Source organism: Gymnodraco acuticeps, unplaced genomic scaffold, assembly GCF_902827175.1.
Source record: "Gymnodraco acuticeps unplaced genomic scaffold, fGymAcu1.1, whole genome shotgun sequence".
In the NCBI taxonomy this organism is placed as follows: Eukaryota; Metazoa; Chordata; class Actinopteri; order Perciformes; family Bathydraconidae; genus Gymnodraco; species Gymnodraco acuticeps.
The window spans coordinates 183,808-205,787 of NW_022989865.1; the positions used below are offsets into that span (position 1 = coordinate 183,808).

Genomic DNA, 21,980 nt, shown 5'->3' on the forward strand with positions numbered 1-21,980 from the left:
GGCCGTATTCGGCCCGCAAGACAATTTGGTACGGCCCTCGAGGTAATTTATGTACACACGCAAAAAAGAAAAAATTAAAGAAATCTAGACCGCAAAAAAATTAAACAAGCGAGTGCCTGTTTTTCCTGGCCAAGGTCAGGGTCCTTGAATACAACACGAGCCTAACGTGTCATCATCACGTGGTATATGTCTCGTCTGACACAGAGCCCTGGAGAGATTCTTCTCTAGGGCTTTGGTCTGATAGGGGTGTAGTGCTGACGGGCAGCACCAGAACGCTGCTCCGGCACTTCCAAAAATTGCAGTACCCATAAGGAGCCGTACACATGCCGCAGTTTTTGTATGGCTGTGTCTTTAGTTGTAAGCCCAGTGGCGATCTGTTCATCTGTCATACTGATCATACAGACAGTCAATAACTTTGTTGTTATTAGCATCTGGTTGGCTAGCTATGCTAACGAATATAAGAAGCTTTTTCTCCAACCAGTGAGGGGAAGGCACATCTTTATATGATCATTATAGTTATACAAAAATAAGAGAATAAAGTAAACAGGTATAAAATACTATATGACAGTAAAAAAAAGTTGTTATTAATAAACAAGAATACAGTTTGAAAGGGGAGTGATTTGTAAAATATCCATAAAGAAAAATAAATCTGCTTACAGTTCTGTTTCATATGGGTGTTGAGAGATGTATCCATAGATCTCCTAATGTTGCTCTCAAAGTGCACCAGATTGATGCTTTCAACTTCAACATTTAAAAAATAATCTTCCCGGGGGAGCATGCCCCCCTAGAGGAGGTTAGGTCCCCCCCCCCCACTTAAATCATGTCCACATAGGATACTAAATACATTTGCACACATCTTGTGTCCACATCTTTCTGTTTTGGTGGTCATGCCACACCGTGCACGTGCATGCATACGCGAGTCATGGTGAGATATCTGGATTAAGAGGTTGCTTTTTCTTTGCACAGCATGAAAGAAAGGCCAAATGAATGGGCTGTGATTTTAGTATTTTTAAGCAGAGGTCAATCATTTGTACGGCCCTCGGAGGATGTTGGAAAAATTGAAATGGCCCGTGAGAGGAAAAAGGTTCCCCACCCCTGGTCTATGGTGCATACATAAACATAGTCAAAGATATTAAATAAGGTACTTTTGTATACAAATGTGCAAAACCTTCGGAGTGTTGGGCATGACTGACGGTACTTAAATAAAATAAAAAAACACATTTTAATCAATTATAAACTGCAGTATTCAAACCAGCCCTTTAATTTCCTTTATAAAGTGTTGCATATAAATATACCATTGTATGATAGCATAAAATGATCTGCAAAGCACCATCAGGTAATAGATCTGGGATCAGCGAGTGGACCCGGCCTCAGTGCAGTGTGGCTCCTCTCTGCTGACAGCTGTGTCCGAGTTAAGGTTAAAGGTCCTGTCACGGTTTTTGCAAGGATTCAATGAATCAAGTGTGATCTTATCTTGTTTAGGTTGGCCCAGCCTTACGCACTGCGAGTGAAGGCTGTGGCATTGAAGGAGTGTATAAAGGCGTGTGTGTGCAGCAGCTGGGGGGCTTCCTGAAGAACCCCTCTCTGTGACGCCTGGCCTCTCTCTGTCAGGGCCCTCTGTTGTGGATATGGCTTGGTTCCTGTATCTGGGTGTATTTTTGGTGGTGGGCCTGGTTTTGTTAGCTCTAAAGTTGAAGCTCAGAATGTCCGCACATGGCCCCCAGGAGCCCCCTCATCTCCCAGCACTGCCTCTGATCGGTAGTCTGCTCAGTCTGCGGAGCCCGCACCCCCCTCATGTGCTTTTTAAAGAGCTGCAGCAGAAATACGGACAGACGTACTCTCTGATGCTGGGCTCCCACTGTGTCATCGTAGTCAACCAGCACACGCACGCCAAAGAAGTCCTGCTGAAGAAGGGGAAGATATTCGCCGGAAGACCAAGAACTGTGGGTAAACCTCCTCTCCTTGTCTCCATGTTAGCATTAGCAGCAGCAGTCATTGATGTTTTTCCTTTTCCATCCTGTGCTGTGTGATGAAGGTGACCACAGACATTCTGACCAGAGATGGGAGAGACATTGCATTTGGAGACTACAGCGCTGCCTGGAGGTTCCACAGGAAGATCGTGCATGGAGCTCTGTGCATGTTTGGGGAGGGCTCTGCCTCCATCGAGAAGACCAGTGAGTACACAGGACTCCTCTGGTCACATGACGCTGCAGACAGCTTTACTGAGGAGTCTAAAAGGGAGTTTTAGGTCAGTCCTCCCATTACAAAAACATGCTGTCTTCCCTCTTTGTATTTCAACATTCGAATGCTTTTGGTTTTATATTCCTCTAAGATTCTTTCTTCCAAAAACCACTGATAATGACTAACTTCATTATCCATTCGCTATTTTCTAAAAAGATCCTAAACCCAAAGGTATTCACTATACCACCAAAGAAGTCGAAGGAAACAGAATTCTCATTTGAGAAGTCAGAAACCTTTTCGGCATTTTTCTTAATCATTCTTCAAAGTTAATAATGACTTGTGTCCAAGGACTAACAGGTGACCCTCTGTTTTTATCATTTTGCACTTTGTGATTTTGTTTAGGATGTTGAGATTTGATCCATGGATGTAATGCATGGCATGTTTGAAGGAGCTGTAGTGTAGGATTATGTTCCATTGTCCTAATGACAATGGAACATGTCAGCAATATTACAATATAGAAGATAGAATTGGAGGATGAAACCCTCTGTATTGGCCACACAGCACACAGTGACATGTGGTCTCTGCTTTGAACCCATCCTAGTACTAGGAGCAGTACTCACATATGAAAGAGTGTTAAACAAGCCATACACAGTACCTGCACCATCCAGTGTAGAATGTAAGTACATGTATTCATGTACTTGTACTTACTGTACACAATACAATATTTAAAAACACAAATGAATGTGTACTTGTGCTGCACTACAGTTCAGAGAACAATATTCTACTGTTCCCTTCGCTACATCTATCTGACAACTTTAGTAACTTAGTAGGTCAGAGTTTTACATATTTATTATCATTTTATAAGACATGAAGCATTGTTACACTGAACATTAAAGCAGCCAACAGTGTAACAAGTAGTTTAAAAACAACATCTGATGAATGCTTTGATACTTAAAGTACAGTTTGCTGCAAATACTTCTTGACTTTGGGTAAGATTTAAAATGTGAAACTCTTACTTGTAATGGAATATTTCTAACTTGAGACTCTGCTACTTTTACTAAAGTAAAAGGTCTGATTGCATTGTTGCACTGCGGGAGGGGGGGCTGCACTGCGCATGTGTCTCCTGGTGATGAAGGAACATGTCAGCCAGTGCAACAGTGAGGCTCACTGATTAGTTTACCTCACAGAGGAAGGACACACACAGTACAGGTGAACGTGTGTGTCCGCTCTTCAGACAGTAAGCATTGTGAAGGTGTGTGTCCTGACTCCTCCTGTGTCTGCTCTTTATGTGAAGGTGTGTGTCCTGTGTCTGCTCTTTATGTGAAGGTGTGTGTCCTGTGTCTGCTCTTTATGTGAAGGTGTGTGTCCTGTGTCTGCTTTTTATGTGAAGGTGTGTGTCCTGTGTCTGCTTTTTATGTGAAGGTGTGTGTCCTGTGTCTGCTTTTTATGTGAAGGTGTGTGTCCTGTGTCTGCTTTTTATGTGAAGGTGTGTGTCCTGTGTCTGCTCTTTATGTGAAGGTGTGTGTCCTGTGTCTGCTCTTTATGTGAAGGTGTGTGTCCTGTGTCTGCTTTTTATGTGAAGGTGTGTGTCCTGTGTCTGCTCTTTATGTGAAGGTGTGTGTCCTGTGTCTGCTTTTTATGTGAAGGTGTGTGTCCTGTGTCTGCTTTTTATGTGAAGGTGTGTGTCCTGTGTCTGCTTTTTATGTGAAGGTGTGTGTCCTGTGTCTGCTCTTTATGTGAAGGTGTGTGTCCTGTGTCTGCTTTTTATGTGAAGGTGTGTGTCCTGTGTCTGCTTTTTATGTGAAGGTGTGTGTCCTGTGTCTGCTTTTTATGTGAAGGTGTGTGTCCTGTGTCTGCTCTTTATGTGAAGGTGTGTGTCCTGTGTCTGCTTTTTATGTGAAGGTGTGTGTCCTGTGTCCTTCTCAGTCCATGCCCAGGCCGGGTCTCTGTGCTCCGTCCTGTCGGAGGCAGCAGCTGCTGGGCTGGCTCTGGATCTGTCCCCTGAGCTGACCCGGGCCGTCACCAATGTGGTCTGCTCGCTGTGCTTCAGCTCCTCCTACAGCCGAGGAGACGAGGAGTTCGAGGACATGCTGCGCTACAGTCAGGGCATCGTGGACACGGTGGCCAAGGACAGCCTGGTGGACATCTTCCCCTGGTTACAGGTACACAGCAGGGACATTAAACAGCATGTCATGTGACAATAAGCTAATAAACAAGAAGACTAAAGTAATGACAGGATACTTGCATGAAGACAAAAAAGGTGCACTATGGGTATTTAACATCAGTAATATTAACACTGTGCTGTGCACAAATAAAGAAAAAGAAAAATGTTGTGACCTGCCACAATCTGAGGAGCAGTGAGTGACCGCACACACACACACACACACACACACACACACACACACACACACACACACACACACACACACACACACACACACACACACACACACACACACACACACACACACATCATTTTATGTACATTACATTCATATTATTTGTATTATCATCATTTTGATTTGGTTGATGATATCCTATGTTCAGTTTCTTTCCTATGACATAATATTGTCAACATGATTGTTTACTGCTTTACCACCTTGTACAATGTGTCTTTGGCAATACTGTATTTTTTATATGGAAATGCCAATAAAGGTTCATTGACTCTTGAAAAACCTAGCCTAATGGTATATGCCCGCATTTCACATAAATCCCATAAGGCGCGTTCACACCGGAGTACTTTTCCCCGTACTTTTCCCGTTTAGTTCCGTTAGTATCCGTTATATCGCGTTCACACCAAAAAGAGTACTTAGTGCCGGGAACTTTTACCCACATTTTTAGTGCCTGCTGAGAGGTGGTACTCTCCTGGGGGGGGGAAAGTGCCCCAGTTCTGATTGGCTGGGCGAATTGCAAACCACGCCTCGTAAAACTCGGAAATGTTTTGTAGAGCCGCCATTTTATTATCCTCGCATTAGCATTATTAGCATTAGCATTCGCCCTGGGCACAAACGCAGAGAGACTAACTCATGGCAACACAAAATAAAACATGGGAGCGGTGGAGATGAGGAGGTGTCGGCGTTCTGGCGATTTACTCGGAAGGCTGTTCCGGTGTGAACGCGATCGGCTCTTAGTTCCATGGGGGAACTAAGTGCTGGGAATTAACCTGTTAAGCCCCAAGGACCACCTCGGCGGGTCCTTTTTTTTCACGACACTGTGTCTCAGGGGATCTTATTATTTAAGAACCTATTAATGTGTTATACCAGATTAACGGGAATAATCTCAGCTAACTGACGATACAAACCATTTTTACCAAAACAAAACACAAGTCTCATAAGAAGCATCTAAATGACCCCTGAGCGAAAAATGCTAACGCACTTTGGCACAGAACTCAAGATAAAAGATACCCTTATTACTTATCGTAGCTGCACATACAAGATATCCGATTAAAGCTGAGGTTTCACAGATTATTTAGGTATATAGTATCATCACTGAGTGATCCGAACTCGCGACAGGGGAAGCAAACACAGACATCACAACACGTACCTTTACGGAGCTTTTACGGGAGATCGTCTCACCGTTGCTGTCAATCTGATCAAAAATACTTGTTCAATGGCATTAAAACGAGAAAAAACGCGGCTGAATCGGTTAATCCATAGGTTGATAATGTTTCTCTGGAATATTTTTTTTAAATTTATAATCCATAATTCCATTTGTATGTAAAAATCGGAGAGTAAAAGTTAGCTGCTAATGGTAGCCACCAGAGTTATCGCAGCTTCCGGTTTTGGCTATGCGTCAGTCACACACACACATTACCAAATAAGGAGTATGTGGGAGTTCCCCTCGATTCCATTGGCTCTGACGGTTAGAAAGAGATGTCAATCCGCAAAATCGAGCAAGGGGGGCCAGAGATAGGTCAAATCCATCCAAATGACCCCAGAAGTGTTTTTTTGTTGCTAAATCTCTCTAAAAAGGTCAAATTTAACTTGTTTTGCATCAACCTTGATACAGGGTACTTATTATATGTTGTAGTTTGGATTCCTAAAGCTTTTAGTCTACCATCCCATCATTCAAGGGTTGTTTTCACAATAAGTAATCTTTTTCTTTGGACGGACACAATAATTGACATTTTTTTACTGTGTTCAATCTGAATTTACTTTAAAATAAAAACATCTATATTGATTCTGACACTTCTACATCCAACTCACAGGTGTAACCTTGCTTTGAGAAAAAAGATTATTAATTTAACCCTTTTAGAAGGGAAGATAAGGTCATTTGTTCTGCGAATGTCATTTTCGAGCCTGAGACCTGAAAAACAGGCTCAGGGCTTAACAGGCTAAGTACGGCAAAGTACTTAGTGTGAACGCGGCTCTGGGGGAACAGTCCTCTCCTGCTGCTGACTACAGGCCACATTACGGTGAATAACATGGCTGATTCTTTACAGCAGACACACTGATCCAAAGGTTTCTGATGTTAAAAGTAATTTAAGCAATGGGCTATATAAACCCACTATGACCATACAACCAGGGGCGCCGCCAGGGATTTTGGGCCCCATGAAAATATATCACATTGGGCCCCACCACCAGGCCCAGGCCACGCCAACCAAGCACAATTGCTGTAACCACATCTCCAGAACCCAACCCACTCATTTATGCTTTAAATAACTCTACCTGTACAGGCTTGCATCTATCTTGTAGTCCAATACTAACTGCACAATATTTACTGACACTGAGCGGTGAAAATATAACACTGTGCAGACGTGCAACATTCTACTGCAGTAGAATTCACTATTTGATATAACACTAACATTCCAGACAATAGACCTCAATAGTCATCTTTTATGGTGTACATGCCTTTTTAATAAAACATTTGAATGGAACATTCATAAATCAAAATAAATATAACTTAAATATACATGATCTCTTAAATTAAACTAAAGTGAACATTAACACCAATATTATCATTTATAAAATGCTATAACAAAAAAAAATAACATAAGCAGCAGATTTTTTTATTAAATATACATACCAACTACAAAATAAGTGGGTATTAAAGTGTAAACGGACAACAAAACGGAAATGGAAATGAAAATGCCTGATGGTGGCGCTAAATCAGAGCCTATTACCTGTTCTCAGTTTTTTTCTCATCATGCATCTTCTGTGTAGTGATCCAATATCGTTACCATAGCCTTGCCCTTTAACAGTTATTACGAGCCCTGGCTCAGCCTTACTCACCAAGAGCCCAGCACCTAGCCTTCTTACAGGCAAAGTCACTGATCAAGTCCTTGAAGTTCAGCTTTCTAGCCAACTGGCTTTCAATGGACAGCATGGCAAGACTGCAAAGCCTTATGGGGGGACAGGGCTGCGGAGCCTAGAGATGGATCTGTTGGTCCTGGCACCAGGGGAGGGACAACTGATTTAGTATGAATAGCTGCTAAAAATGTACCTGCATTTATTAAATGTCAGCTAAAAGAGGAGTGAAATAAAAAACCTCAGCATTTTCTGTGAAGATATTAATAGTAGGCTACTTAATGTCTGCAAAACATTACAATTATTATTTACAATGGACTAAGCTTAGCTAACAGACTAATTTCCACCACTCATGGACCACACCCACCTTTTCTTTTGAAAAACTGGGTGACATACTGTCGCCCTTTAGTCCCTCTCTCTTGTCTTTCTCTCCTTTCTTTTCTTTTTTGAAAGCCTGACTTTGTTAGTCGTTGAGATATCGTACACACGTAACTTAAGTACTAGCATCCCTCCTCACATGCTCTCACTCTCTGCTAGAAAGAGCGGTGCCGCACAGCGTTTGGAGGCAGGACCAAACCATTACATGTAAATAGAGGGGGTGTTCAGAGGCTTTGGATAATTAACTTTTGGAAGAAAAAAAGTGAAATGAATCGTAAGTTTAGTGAGTACATTATCAATTTAACGTTATATTAATGTTAATTATTGATGATTGATGAAAGGTTACTTTTTGGGGCCCCTGTCAGCCCTTAGAATCGTCCTAACTTTTCACCCCCTTACGGCGCCCCTGCATACAACCCTTCTGGAGTCAAATAACAAGAATACTGGGAAAACAAAAGGGGAAACTGCAACATAGAGAAAATATGTTTACTCTATTATTATGATATATATGATGTATTATCGTGCTGTATATGACATCTGACTCTCTCTCACAGATTTTTCCAAATGCAGACCTGCGTCTTCTGAAGCAGTGTGTCTCCATCAGAGACAAACTTCTACAGAAGAAATATGATGAACACAAGGTACAGCACAGTGATATGCATACAATCTGTCTCTAGTGGCAACAATGGTTATCATTTATAGGTGAGATAATCAAGCTGCCAACAAATACCCACACTTTATATAATCTTTATGTAATTGTCACTGATAAAATAGGGAAAATATATAAAGTTGCACACTTTTAATGAGTTCAAATTATTATTATTATTATAAGTAATTATTTTTTTCAGATTCCGAATGTCTTTTTCCGGATCGCAAATCTTTTTTTCTCGTTCAGATCGTTTTTCCCTTTTAAGTCGTATTTTTTTAATTTCAGAAAGCGGAAAAAATATCTGAATGCGAATAAACACAAATGAAAAAAAATTATGTAATCAATATTTCGGCCCAGATTTAACTCCATACCGCTAAGACCTGTATTTCGTTGCATCGCATGACGTTTCATACCAATCAATTAAAAACAGTTTGAGGCAACGGGCTGAGAGACAGTGGAAAACAAGCAGCGATCCAACAGCATCACATCTCATGCTTCAGGAGCAACACGTGATCGTAACTCTTACCGATGACCCCGGCTCACAACAATTGATTGATGATTATTGTGATGTGTGTTGTGTCCATTGACCAGGCGGACTACAGTGACCAGGTGCAGCGGGACCTGCTGGACGCGCTCCTGAGGGCCAAACGCAGCGCCAACAACAACAACACAGCAGAGATCAGCGCAGAGTCTGTGGGCCTCAGTGAGGACCACCTCCTCATGACTGTGGGGGACATCTTTGGAGCCGGTGTGGAGACAACCACCACAGTGCTGAAATGGGCCATCGCCTACATCCTCCATCACCCTCAGGTAGGATCAGCAGCACAGTGCACCACAGCTGGCTCTGCCTGGGCTGTGAAGGGCTTTTCACTCCTCATATATTGTGTGTTTGGAGGACTCCCTTTAGCAGTAACGTACCTGGACCTGTATTCTTCTGGCTCACACACGCTTCACGCTCTGTCTGAATTCAGTTAGAGTTTGACTTAGTGTTCAAGTTGGCTATTCAACTTGCCTTTCTTTTACTTGTACTAATATAACTGAGCTGGTTCCTCTGCACTCCACTAGAAGCTACTCTGACTCTATTCAAAATAGGGGAAGTCATTATATTTCCACATTTAAGTACTCAGATCTTGTACTTGAGTTAAAGTAGAAGTAACACAGTGTAGGAATACTGCATTCAAAAAATCCTGCATTCAAAATGTTGCTCAAGTAAAAGTGGAAAATAATTATCATCAAAATATAGCTAAAGTACCAAAAGTAAAAGATTGGTCCATTTCAGAATAATAGATATGATATGTTTTATAATGATTGATCATGAAAGTGTTCTCAAAGCTGGTAAAGGTGCAGCTAGTTTGAATGGCTTTGTATACTGCAGGGTAGCTTGTGGATTTACTCCAGGTGGAACTAAAGTCTGATTTAACACTTGATTAGAATTCACATCATTCATCCACATCTGTAAAGTAACTAAAGGTATTAAATACATGTAGTGGAGTAAAAGTACACCATGTACCTCTGAACTGTAGAGGGTAGAAGTACAAAGTTGCATAATATGGAAATACTCAAGTAAAGTACAAGTCTCTCAAAATTGTACTTCAGCACAGTACTTCTGAGTCAATGTTGGTAGTAACTAAACACCACTGGTCATGTCACTCCCCATGTGAGTCTAGGTTATGATTTTGAGGAAGTATGTCAGCTTTATTAAATGGCTTATTAGGTTATCACAGTATTGCACTTTGTAAGTGTGACTATGATTTAGTAAAACTTTCAAAACCCTGACAGACAAGAACACGCCTTCACACACACGCACACCATCGTAAATGTGTATTGTTGGTACAGAATGTGGATATTCATGACTGTGTGTGCGTGTGTATGTGTGTGTGTGGGTTCAGGTGCAGAGGCGTATCCAAGAGGAGCTGGACAGAAAGGTGGGGGGGGACCGGCCCCCCCAGCTCAGTGACAGGGGGAGTCTGCCCTACCTGGAGGCCACCATCAGGGAGGTGTTACGGATCCGGCCTGTGGCCCCTCTGCTGATCCCACATGTGGCCCTCAGTGACACCAGGTACACTCACACAGGGGCCTTTACCCCCCCCCCCCTCTGACACACAGGAAGGAAATAATTTAGGTGATCAACATCGCAGCAGTTTACTGATAAATACTGATCACATGACTGCTCTGGATTCCTTATGGAAAATTGTGCTTAATATTCATCTTTACAAAGATATTTTTGTCAGGTATCGCCAAGCAGACCTGCAATCACTGAACCACTGTGTGTCATCTGTGCAGCATTGGGCCCTTCACAGTGAGGAAGGGGACCAGAGTCGTCATCAACCTGTGGTCCCTGCACCACGATGAGAAGGAGTGGAAAGACCCTGAGCTCTTTGACCCTGGTGAGAGGACAATGTGTCCAATGTGTGCCATATCTGATCCAAGAACAGGAGGCACTGAAGTGTGATTCAAAGTTGGCATTGAGGAGCCTTTCTCTTGCCTGCAGGGAGAAAGCTTTTGACAGATAATACCTGAACTCAAGAAAGATCCAGATTTCTGACAATTCAAAGGATTAAGCCAGGGGTAGGCAAGTAAGTTTGGCCGTGGGCCAATTTTTTGCTGAGCCGCAAGATGGCGGGCCAGAACATAATCAAAGCCTAATTCAAGGAATTGATTTTGGTAAGAGGGCGCAGCGCCCCTGTTCCCCGGTTCAGAAAAAACTCTATCGCTGATGACCCTCCATCAACACTCTGATGCGTAGTCAGATCCGCTGATTGGTTCACTGATGATATAGGCGCCCAATCCAGAGCCTCTGGCTAGACCCGCCCAAAGGGAGGCTCGTCCTCTCTAGCCCCATTTCAGTCCCAAAGCCAGGGCTATTATCTGTATTTTAACAGACTTATCTTTTAAATTGAGGTGTATTTATTGTTCTCTTCAAAGTTTATTTTTCTCTGACATTGTAGGGAGGATGGTCCTCCCTTTCCTCAATGGACGAGCCTCCACCGAGTAAAGTAGAGTTATTAACTAGGTAGCAGTGTTATTTAACATATTCTGATAAGTATTGTCAAGTTCTCTGGGTTTTTGGCATTTATTTGAGTGTTTGCCCACATTTGAGAGGCTTGAGGGACAACTGGAATCCTTGTTCCTTTTCTTTATTTCAACTTTTCAAGGACACATTAGGATTCTTTCAGGTTGCAAACCTTTAAAAAATACCAAAGGACAAAATAAATCAATTACAGCATTTTGCTTTACAATTTAATATAGTATAACCTAAATTAATCAGTAACCAAGTATTTTACTCAAACTCAATGTATTTAATAGTTAAATAAGTACTTTAATTGACCTGGTTCCCCCCAATTTGCCATATGTGACCAGGGTTGCGTTCCGATAATCCAAAAATCAGCTCCTAAATTCTAACCCTATCTCCTATTCCTTAACCTCTGAGTGAAACGTCATGGGGTTAAGGGATAGTGGATAGGAGAATTCAAAAGGACTTAGGAGAAGAGACTGCGGTACTTTAGAGAATCGACTGCACTTTCACTATCCGACGTGTTATGATGCGCCAGCGGACGTCATGAATGTGCGTCTGCTGCTGTGGGGAAACTATGGAAACTACAGTTTTCTATACAGCGGACTACAACATGGATGTTTAATAAGAACGAGGGACTAGTGTAAACTCATCTAGAGACTCTGCACCGTGCTCTGATGCTGTTGCTTTGCTTTATGAACGGGGACAACAGAGAAACATATTCTTCATGACCAAAGTTGGAATTGAAATAAACAAGGAAAGTGAAACTTATGCTCGTCACCCCCTCCCTCCGGTCCACATTAATACAAATGATCCCAATACGTATGATTGTATGAACTATGAAAAGATCTTAAAATCAATACAAATGTATTTATTATAAACGTTAGTCCTTAACATCTATCACTGTGTATATCACCATTCAAACATCTTTTAAAAGTTGAACAAACCCCACACAGCTCAGTAAAGACTGTGAAATGTTGACTTTATTTGATCATTTCAGTAAAAACTAACGTTCATAATTTCTCTTTTTGATTATAATACTGATGAACGTTCAGAAAAAAGCACTTTGGCAACTTACCACATACGTTTTAAAATGCTTAATAAGCACCGTAACTTTCATGATATCATTTCTCGGTCATAATCGGTTGTTTCCGTGAACGGCCGACTGTTGAGTGACGGCAAATGCTGCGGCTGCAATGCATTGTGGGGCAGCATTTTCTCCTCTCCTTTCGGTTAGGGAGGTCCAGTGGTTCCTAAGCTAAATGAGGTTATAAAGGAAGTTTGAAACCTCCTTTCCTTTCATTTGGAGAATTGGAACGGCACTTATCATGGCTGCCAGTGACGTACTTCCGGGTCATTTAACTCCGTTAGGAAGGTTCCTAAGCTAAATGGACTATTGGAACGCAACCCAGCTCTATCGAAATCAGTCGGAAGTCTCAACGGCTCATTTCAAAATAAACGTGGATTTGCGTAAAAAACTAGTTTTTCGGGGTTCGGGTGTTTTGTTTGATTTTAAATAAACAAAGTCTTGGCTTTCAGAATATGAAACTTTTATTTCCAAAATCACACGATAAATACATGTTTGAAGCTTGTAAAGGGAAGATGACAGCTCTCCCTCGCCACTCTGCTCTTCCACAGCCCCGCTTCCCCTCCCTCCGCTGACATTATGAATGTAAGCGGATATTTCGGGACAGAATTTATTTTACCGGACAAATTTGAAACTTACCGGTCATGTTTCAATAATAATAATAAGAATGGTGTAGCAGAGTTTCCGTTAGCAGGTAATCACCACTATGACCGGATATGCTGATGTTTAAAACTCAGTTAATGGGGCTCATTTTTATATTGCTTCAGTTTATAATCGTTACAGATCGAAAAGTTCAGATTCATTTTTCAATAAATGATTCCACAAACAACAAACAACATAATTATTACATTCAAACAAACTACTTTTAGTAGATGAAGTAGGCTACATTATTCAAAAGTTTACATTAACTTTGAATAATAACACGGGAGAAACGAATGCTCTCTTTTCCCCTCTCCCTCCCTCTCTCTCCTGACAGCCCGTCAGTTTCTCAAGCAGCTCGCTAAACAGAGGCGGGGCTTCAGGTGATTATGCAGAGCTGCATGTCTCCGTCAGACTCAGCAGCTGATCTGATCTCTCTCTCGGGTCCGGTTATACTTCACTCGCGTTTATGTCCATATCGATCAGATCCAGCTCTCCTGATCGGCCTTTATAGAGAGCACCAATCAAACTATTAAGAGTGAATATCGGCCGATAATGACCGGCGGCCGATCAATCAGCGGCTTTTATGTTGTAAAAAAAAAAAAAATCTCAAAATTATATTTTATTAGTGATTCTCAAAATTACGGGCGAAATATTATTGCTGGCGGGCCAATAATGGCCCGCGGGCCGCCTGTTGCCGACCCATGGATTAAGCCAGGGGTACTCAAATACAAATCTTAAAGGTCCAAAATAAATGTTTCAATAAGACAAAGGTCCGTTTATTACGGTCATTCAAACTTTTAAACAATTGCAACAAGATTCTTAACACGAGGTTGCAAAAACAAAAATAATCTGTATGCAGCAGTTTTCATTGTTATTGTTTCTGTGCTTGACCCCTCAGAGTCGCAGTGTAAGAGCTGCACAGTTATGAATAAAGGCAGCTGCACCCTCTTTCATTCAGCATTCCCATTATTGCTTTATAAATGTCTTGCCCCCTTGTGTGTCCACTGAGGTTCGTCAGGCCCAACACATCTTCAACAAACTCCCCCTTTGCCTCATCATAAAAACTCACAAACACCAGCAACTGAGCATTGTCAGTGGTGTCAGTGGACTCACCCACAGCTAAGGAAATGCACTGTGCATTTTTTATTCCATCACAAAGCTGATGAATCAAATCACCAGCCAGTATTTATGTTCTTCTGGTTGCTGTGCAATCTGAGAGGGGATTTGCTTGATTTGACCTGTTATTTCCTCTTTTTGTTTGCCTTCAACATGGTCTCCATCACTTCAGTCATGCATTCTTTTATACTGCAGTTATTATCCAGTGGAAAGTCCTTACCTACTGGCCTAGTTCAATCAAAGTGGTTACTTTTTTTTGGCTGGGCAGTGTAGTTTTTTAAACACCGTCTTATTTGACTTTCTCAGGACTTAAAACAGTTTTTTGGGGGCAGACCCCCTCAAAGAAAACAATATATTTACACACGTAAGGTCATCATCTTAATAGTTTTGTATGCTCATCCGTGAGCAGAGCATCAAGTTGACATTGTCTATTACAGCTGAATGCGGCGATTACCATCTTGTTCAGCGAAACGCCTCACAAACGTATTAAGATCAACAGCTTCAGTGCGTTTTGATTCAATGCTGAGTACAGTCAAACTGACAGTCTCTTCTCTGTCATTGTAGACCGCAAATACCTCATTCCTTCAGCGCTTGGGTCCGAATGCTTCTCGTTTTGCGCCGTCCAGTTCAAAATGAAATCGCCGCCAAATCGTATGTCCACGCTCGCGCCAGGACCGGGGGAGGGGTTACATGACGTGCATCTTGTGCTGCATTCACTTGCACTCGGACATTAGAGACTTTCTCTCATAAATGTCCGATGAGCCACAACTTTTCTTTCAAACAAAGCTGCCAACTGGGGTGGCAGCTGGGGTGGCAAGGCCTATTTTTAGGGTGTCAGTTGCCACCCCGGTAGGTGAAACTAGGCTACTAGCTACAGTACAGATGGAACTAGATGAGCTGTTAACTCTCGCTCTGAATTTTTTTTGTTTTGTTTTAATTCTCGCTCTGACTTAGACAGGTTGAAAGAGACACACACATTTTTCCCACCCGCATTCCGCGAAGACCCGCCCTACTGTGCCTCTGATTCGCAGATTGTTTGGGGGGAAAAAACGCTGACTGGATGCTGAATGTGATTGGACCAAAGCGTTGACACACACAGGTGGAACACAGTGGAACAGTCAGACATGCAGAGCGCTGTTTGCAGTGGACATAGCGGAGAATGTTGACTCGTTGCGAATGCGTTGTGGCGATGTCTCACATATAATACAGAGAGATCATACATATGAAAAGTATAATTTGCTCAGAGTCCGGAGACAGTGCTGGTTCGGTCCGGATCCGGACCAGAGTCCGTAGTTTGAGGATGCCTGGATTAAGCCATCTCTGTTATTGTTATTAGGACACAGAGTTAGAGTTAACATTGAGTGTTCATTGGCTATCAACCACCAAGACTAGAGCAATGATAATATAGTGGGATTATTCATTTAAATAAGAACATTTAAAACATGGGTAATATTAAAACGTAGTGTCTACAGAGTTAGTGTCAATGGAATGTCCTTATTGGTGCTATTATCTGTTCAGAAATAAAACCCTAGTTGCTCAGGATACTCTATATGTCATCTTGCAGGGATAAGTGGTTGTTGTTCTAAATCAATTCAGCTATATTGTATTCGGGTGAAAACCTGAACAAATGGAACAATAATAATAGCTACATTGTTTATTTTTTAAATTAAGACTAAATGACCTTTCAAGATAGTACAGATAGCACTTTATTTTCTGTACTTTAACCTAAATGCCTTAGCATTTTTTGCTGTAAAAAATGTTAAATCAAACAATTTTTCACATGTGGACCACCTACACTGAAAAAACTTTAATTAAATGTATTAGGTCAAGAGATTTCACATAACTGTATTAGGTGAGTTGAAAGCAATAATATTCAGTTTAAATACAAAATATTAGGTTCAACTTAATATTATTGCTTTTGACTAACCTTATACAGACAATTATAAGGTTAGTTATACATAACTTACCTTATAACTGTTGACATAATCAATTTACTTAAAGGTCACCTATCATGCTATTTTTAGGCAATAGCATAGGCCTCAGATATATATACAAATATATAAAAAACATGTCTATGAAGTGTTTTGCTCAAAATACCAAACAGATCACCCATATAGCCATGCCTCATATCCTATATTTCCACCCTGTTACTAAAATGCTGATTCTGGGTATAAAGCTTTTTTTAAAAAAAAGAAATGTAAAAAAAAGGGGGGGGGGGAAAGGGGCGGAGCTTATGCGGGAGATTCTACCGGCAGATTGTCAGCTAAACACTGCCGTGATTAAATGCCATATCATGTTCAAAACCACATCACGGATTATTTCTGAAACAGTATGGAGCTCAAATGCTTTTTCTCGCGCGGGTTTACCACAAGGACAGTACCTTTTATTTCCTGCTTCTTTACACATACTCTCTCCAGTACAGGTTAGCTCTGAGTGTTAGCGATGCTTGCTAATTTAAACACAGACCATATTACGTCCAAAACAAGTTGCGCATTGTTTCTGATAGCAACGTTTCTGATAGGGCCGTGGGCGTAAAGCCAGCCCATATTTCTTATTATGTAATATCGGCAGCAAATCAGGATCAGCTCCGTTGCAGCCCCTTTTTAGAGATTTGCGCACGGAGGAAAAGAGAGAGGGTTTTATTTTCTGACACTGTGAGTCTCCTTACACACAGGGGACACATATTTATGTATAAAAAACATCAGAAAGTGTATTTTGCATGATAGGTCCTCTTTAAAGTCAGTTTCAGTTTTTTCAGTGTGTGAGCCACCAGCTTGTGTTGTTGTGACTCGGTTTGTTCCTCTGCAGCTCGTTTCCTGAACAGTGAGGGCACCGGAGTGAGGGTCCCGTCCAGCAGCTACCTGCCGTTTGGAGTGGGGGTCAGGGTGTGTCTGGGCGAGGCCTTGGCAAAGATGGAGCTCTTCCTCTTCCTGTCGTGGATCTTGCAGCGCTTCTCCCTCTCCGTCCCCACAGGACACTCTCTGCCCAGTCTCCAGGGGAAGTTTGGCGTGGTCCTCCAGCCGGCGCGGTACAAGGTGACCGCCACCCCCAGAGCGGGCTGGGAGAGCGGCCACGTGTCCATTTAGGACCAGACAGTCTTCTCTACCAAGCATCATCATGCAGATCATGAACCGGACATTTACTAGCATCTCTTTGTATGCATGAAATCTTTGTTTCTTCCCAATCTAACACAATCTCTCCAAACAGTTTCATACTATATTTATAAATGATATTTCATTACATTTTTTCTACTCCTGTGACATACTTCAGTGAATAATCTACATGTCTACACTTATGGTTTCCTATTCAATAGGGGACACAATATTCCTGTTGCTGCCACAAAAGTTTGGGAAAGCACATTTACTGTGCAGATAAGAGTAATTTCAATGATCTTTTTGGCATTCACTGAACGACCATGTGTATAAGGGGTTCTCCAACTTGTGTGACCGAAGGTTAGTGTGAAGGCGACCTCTTAACAGCATGATCAAAAGTGATGCAAGAAAAGCCTGTGTTGAGTCAACTCAACCTATGGGAGTGTTTTACCTAAAATGAGTTTCACGGAACCATGGGCACTCACTGTGTGTCCTTATAAGACATACAGACCAGGACTAGAGAGCTGTCTCTTATTCAAAATGCAGACAGTGTTTGCATTCCTCAAAGCATTCTGAGCAGAAAATCTAGTCACTTCTAATGAAACCTGAGCACTCACAGACTGTAATGGCAATTATTGCCATTGCCATTATTACAAAGGTGAGGTTTAGAGTGATCCATATGCAGACACATAACAGATGATTTCCGGTCGGTGAATGCAGTTTAGTTTGATGTTTATTCAGAGTTGTACAATACCAGGATTCAATCTTCCAGTGAGTGTTAGTTGTGAGCAGTGGCGTAGCCACCATATAGGGCCCACCCAGTTTAGTCATTGGCCCACCCTGAGAAAGCTTCGGTGTAATTGTTTTAATTTTTTATTATTATTATATTATACTCAATTGTATTCACCCATTGAGAATATCCAAGCATTCAAAGTGAAATTCAAGTGAACAAATATTGAGTTGAATTACTGTTGTATGTGTTTTATCCTCTGAACGGAACTCATTTCCGGTAAAAACTGGTTGAGGTGGTATGAAGATTTTCCCTGGGTGGAATACAGGCAAGTAGGGACGCGCTTTTTTACATTACATTGCATTTAGCTTTTCTGTAAAATGTGCAGACATTTCCCCAGCCCAGGAGCTGAAGGTGCATTTACGAGGGATGGATATGTAGACTGGAAGCACCTGCGTAACTCGTTGGAGAGACATACAAAAAGCGAGGACCACTGCAAGTCCATGAGCAGGTTTGAATGCTACAACCTATTGTTGCTGTTATCTAGTGCAATACAATAGTTAGCTAACGATTGTAAATAACCCAATTTGTGTTCTGTGAAACTGAAAAGGATATTACATTGTTTTTGTTACTTTCATTGCAGTTGTAAATATGTCTTAAAACTATATTTAGGTTAACTTCCTGTTTTATTTAGATGCTTTTATTTTGAAGGCGAGTTTACGCTGTTGACAGGAAGTAGTTGTTGCTATGGAAACAACGTGACGGAGAAAAGTAGCGGAGATTAATCAACATATAAAGATGGAGAAAGTAAAGGATAAAGTTTATGTTTAAGTTTAGCACCCCCCGAAGAGGCACAAGGTTGGTATTAACTATAATATAAACATAGGTTTTGTGCTAATTCGTTTATATGCTGTTTTGTAGCTTTGCTGTCTGTTTACAGTTCACTTTTGGTAATATGCTAAAGTGATTCTAATACGGATGGAGCCTAAATGTATTTGTTATTTTTGTGTCTTTATAGCTCTTACGTTGATATTGGAGTTTTCAATAAATTCATATCATCAGTCAAGTCTTTGACCATTATTCGGAGGGAATGCTACAACAATGCTTGGCAATGGGCATTATTATATATTATTATTATAGGCCAGGCCTACCTTAAAGTCATTTTTCCCCCTGGAAAAAGCTGGCCCACCCTATTTTATACAGGCTCGCCCTAAAGTACATTTCTGCCTACTGGTGGTGAGCATCTGCCGTGTCTGGATAGAACTTTCCGGTCACCTATGACCCTATTTATACACCCTCTGCAGCTAACCCCCGCCACCTAGTGTTAAAAAATAATATGGCAAGATAAATATAAACAAAATAAACTGACATGCCAACAATACACATAAATGGCTCCTACACAGAAAGTGGTGTGAAGTAAGAAGTAGTAAGGGTTTGAAGTGCTGTAGGACCAACACTACTGCTCTAGAAGGTTGATGTGCCGAGTCTCTGTCAGAGGCCAGCCACCACCTATAGCTCTCTCTAGCCAGGTCCCCCCCATCCTGTCACGGATGCATCTGTGAATACTGTGATGTAGGAGGTCACCCGCCCCAGTGGAATTCCCCTCCGCAGATGCTTTGGGGACCCCCAGTATCGGAGGTTGCCCTCCACTGAGGGGGGGATGGTCACCAGACGTTGTTTGTGCCTCTTGGGATCTAAACGCAGGCCGGTAAACCACCTCTGCAGGCGACGCATATGCAGTAACCCCAGCGGTACCACGAGGTGAGCAGCCGCCATGAGACCCAGAGTCTGCATGATGGTCAAAGCTGTCACCGTTGCCCCCTGTCGCAGTCTGCAAACTTCCTGAAGCAGGGATGCCTGTCTGCTCTCTGACAGGGTGGCACTAGTCTGCCTGCATCGAGCAAAATCCCCAGATACTCCACCTGCTGGTTAGACATGGAACTGCTCTTCTTCCAATTCACCGCAAATCCCAACTTGGTTAGGTGTAGGATCAATTGGGTTGTATGAAACATTGCCCATTCCCTGGACCTGGCCATGATTATGAGGTCATCCAGATAAAAGAAAACCCTTATGCCATGGTCGCAAAGCGGATGAAGCGCTGTGGCCACACATTTGCTGAACGTGCGTGGGGATAGGGAGTAGCCGAACGGTAGTTTGTTGTACTCATATAGGCTATCTGGCAAAACGCAAATACTTTCTGTGCTTTGGAGCAATTTCGACATGAAAGTAAGCGTCCTTCAGCTTGATGGATGTGAACCAAACCCCCGGCTGCACTAGTTCCACTAATTGTTTTATGGTTAACATATGGAACTTTTTGCAGGCAATGTGCTGATTCAGGATGTAAAGACTCAGAATGGGCCTGAATTCTCCTGTCTTCTTGGGAACCAGGAAGTACATGGAGTAAAGCCCCTTTTCTCTGTCCTGAGTGCACAACAGACACAGCCTGTTTTTGTGAATCTCTGCTGAAAGGAAACCTCTCCTCCTGGGATGATATGCCCCTGAATGGAGGAGGGACGCTGCAAAACTGGAGTGAGTAACCCAGTTTCAGTGTCCTGTCCATCCACTCTGTCAGTACACAGCTGAGCTTCCATTCCCCATAAAACTGTGTTAGGGGACATGTAAGCAGCTGTGTAGCCACAGCTAAGAAGCTGTGGCCCACTCCACCGACAAACCTTCCATAAAAGGAAGTTTGGCCGATGGGGGGCTGACACAGAAAGGGCCCATTTTCACGGTCCGTCATAGGCTGCTTCTCAGGTCGATTAAATGTAATCCTTGCGTCCCTCACTTGCGTCGTTTCCCTGCGTTTAGTCCCTCCCACCAGGGAAGCATGGAGAGACGCAAGGAAACCACGAGAAGCAGGGAAATGAGTTTTAAGAGCAATGGGACGTCCTTTCCAAGCCTCCAGGAAGTGCGCCGGACTCAGATGAAAATATTCGTGCTGGCCAAACGGCAGTACTACACTTCCGTTTGGTTGCTATGATGAATTGGAAATGGGGGACCCTGATGTAAACAAGACGAACGTCTTTCTCTGGTCTGCATCCCCTTAACAATTGTATGTTTTGAGCTGTACTGTACTGTACCCAATATACAAGCTGTTAATAAACTTTTCAATCAATCAATCAATGCCAGGCCCGGAAACACTTTTTCCCATTGACTTACATGGGGAAAGAGTGGTCTGTAAATCGTTGGATAATTTTTTTTAAACTAAATAAAGTACCCAGTATGAACACTTGTATAGCCCTTATTAAAAACATTCGTTCCTCAAGTTGTAATAATGTGCTAATAACGTTATTCTGAGAGTTATTTCCCTCTGCATTATGAACGCGCATCTAACCCACGAGACCGCGCCGCCCGGCACGTTCATGTTACGTGTCCCGACCAATCAGAGCACACTGTGCTCACAGGGAGGGTGGGGGCTGGAGCTATTGGAGCTACAACGAGCCGTTAAAGGCAGAGAGTGAAATTCAGTGAATACACGTAGTTTACAGAGATGCTGTTTGAGAAACCAATGTGAGTTGCGTTTATCTTTACCCATGGATGCACAATAAGAACGGACCCATATCGTCTTACTGCCATCCCACGGAGCTGTAATAATGGATATATTGCACATGTTTGCTATAATTCATTATCATACTACATGGGCTGTATGATTAAATCTTGTACCGTAAATGTTGTATTAAATAAAGTTAATATTACTTATTATTATAAGTATATATATATATATATTAGGGCTGTCAGTCGATTAAAATAGTTAATCGCGATTAATCGCAAATTAATCGCACATTTTTTATCTGTTCTAAATGTACATTTTTCAAGTTTTTAATACTCTTATCAACATATGAGTGG

At 42.1% G+C, this 21,980-nt stretch overlaps 1 protein-coding gene across 2 annotated transcripts; it reads left to right on the forward strand.

The window, feature by feature from the left end:
* Positions 1 to 1,058: 1,058 nt before the first annotated feature.
* Positions 1,059 to 19,245, forward strand: LOC117532575 (steroid 17-alpha-hydroxylase/17,20 lyase). Of its 2 annotated transcripts, none has more exons than XM_034195919.1 (8): positions 1,059 to 1,943; positions 2,036 to 2,174; positions 4,108 to 4,343; positions 8,360 to 8,446; positions 9,046 to 9,264; positions 10,344 to 10,513; positions 10,738 to 10,841; positions 17,121 to 19,245. In XM_034195919.1, the coding sequence occupies exons 1-8, from the start codon at positions 1,629 to 1,631 to the stop codon at positions 17,396 to 17,398; spliced, it is 1,548 nt and encodes a 515-aa protein (XP_034051810.1). In that variant the 5' UTR covers positions 1,059 to 1,628; the 3' UTR covers positions 17,399 to 19,245. The 2 variants fall into 2 exon arrangements, with proteins under 2 accessions (XP_034051810.1, XP_034051817.1); XM_034195926.1 differs by having other exon boundaries at positions 1,863 to 1,947.
* Positions 19,246 to 21,980: the final 2,735 nt, after the last annotated feature.

Bases quoted from the DNA above. Each gene is read 5' to 3' on its own strand.
- LOC117532575 (XM_034195919.1), top strand. From the start codon at position 1,629: ATGGCTTGGTTCCTGTATCTGGGTGTATTTTTGGTGGTGGGCCTGGTT. The intron at 8,447-9,045 runs GTACAGCACAGT...TCCATTGACCAG, and splicing joins AGAAATATGATGAACACAAG to GCGGACTACAGTGACCAGGT. The intron at 9,265-10,343 runs GTAGGATCAGCA...GTGTGGGTTCAG, and splicing joins ACATCCTCCATCACCCTCAG to GTGCAGAGGCGTATCCAAGA.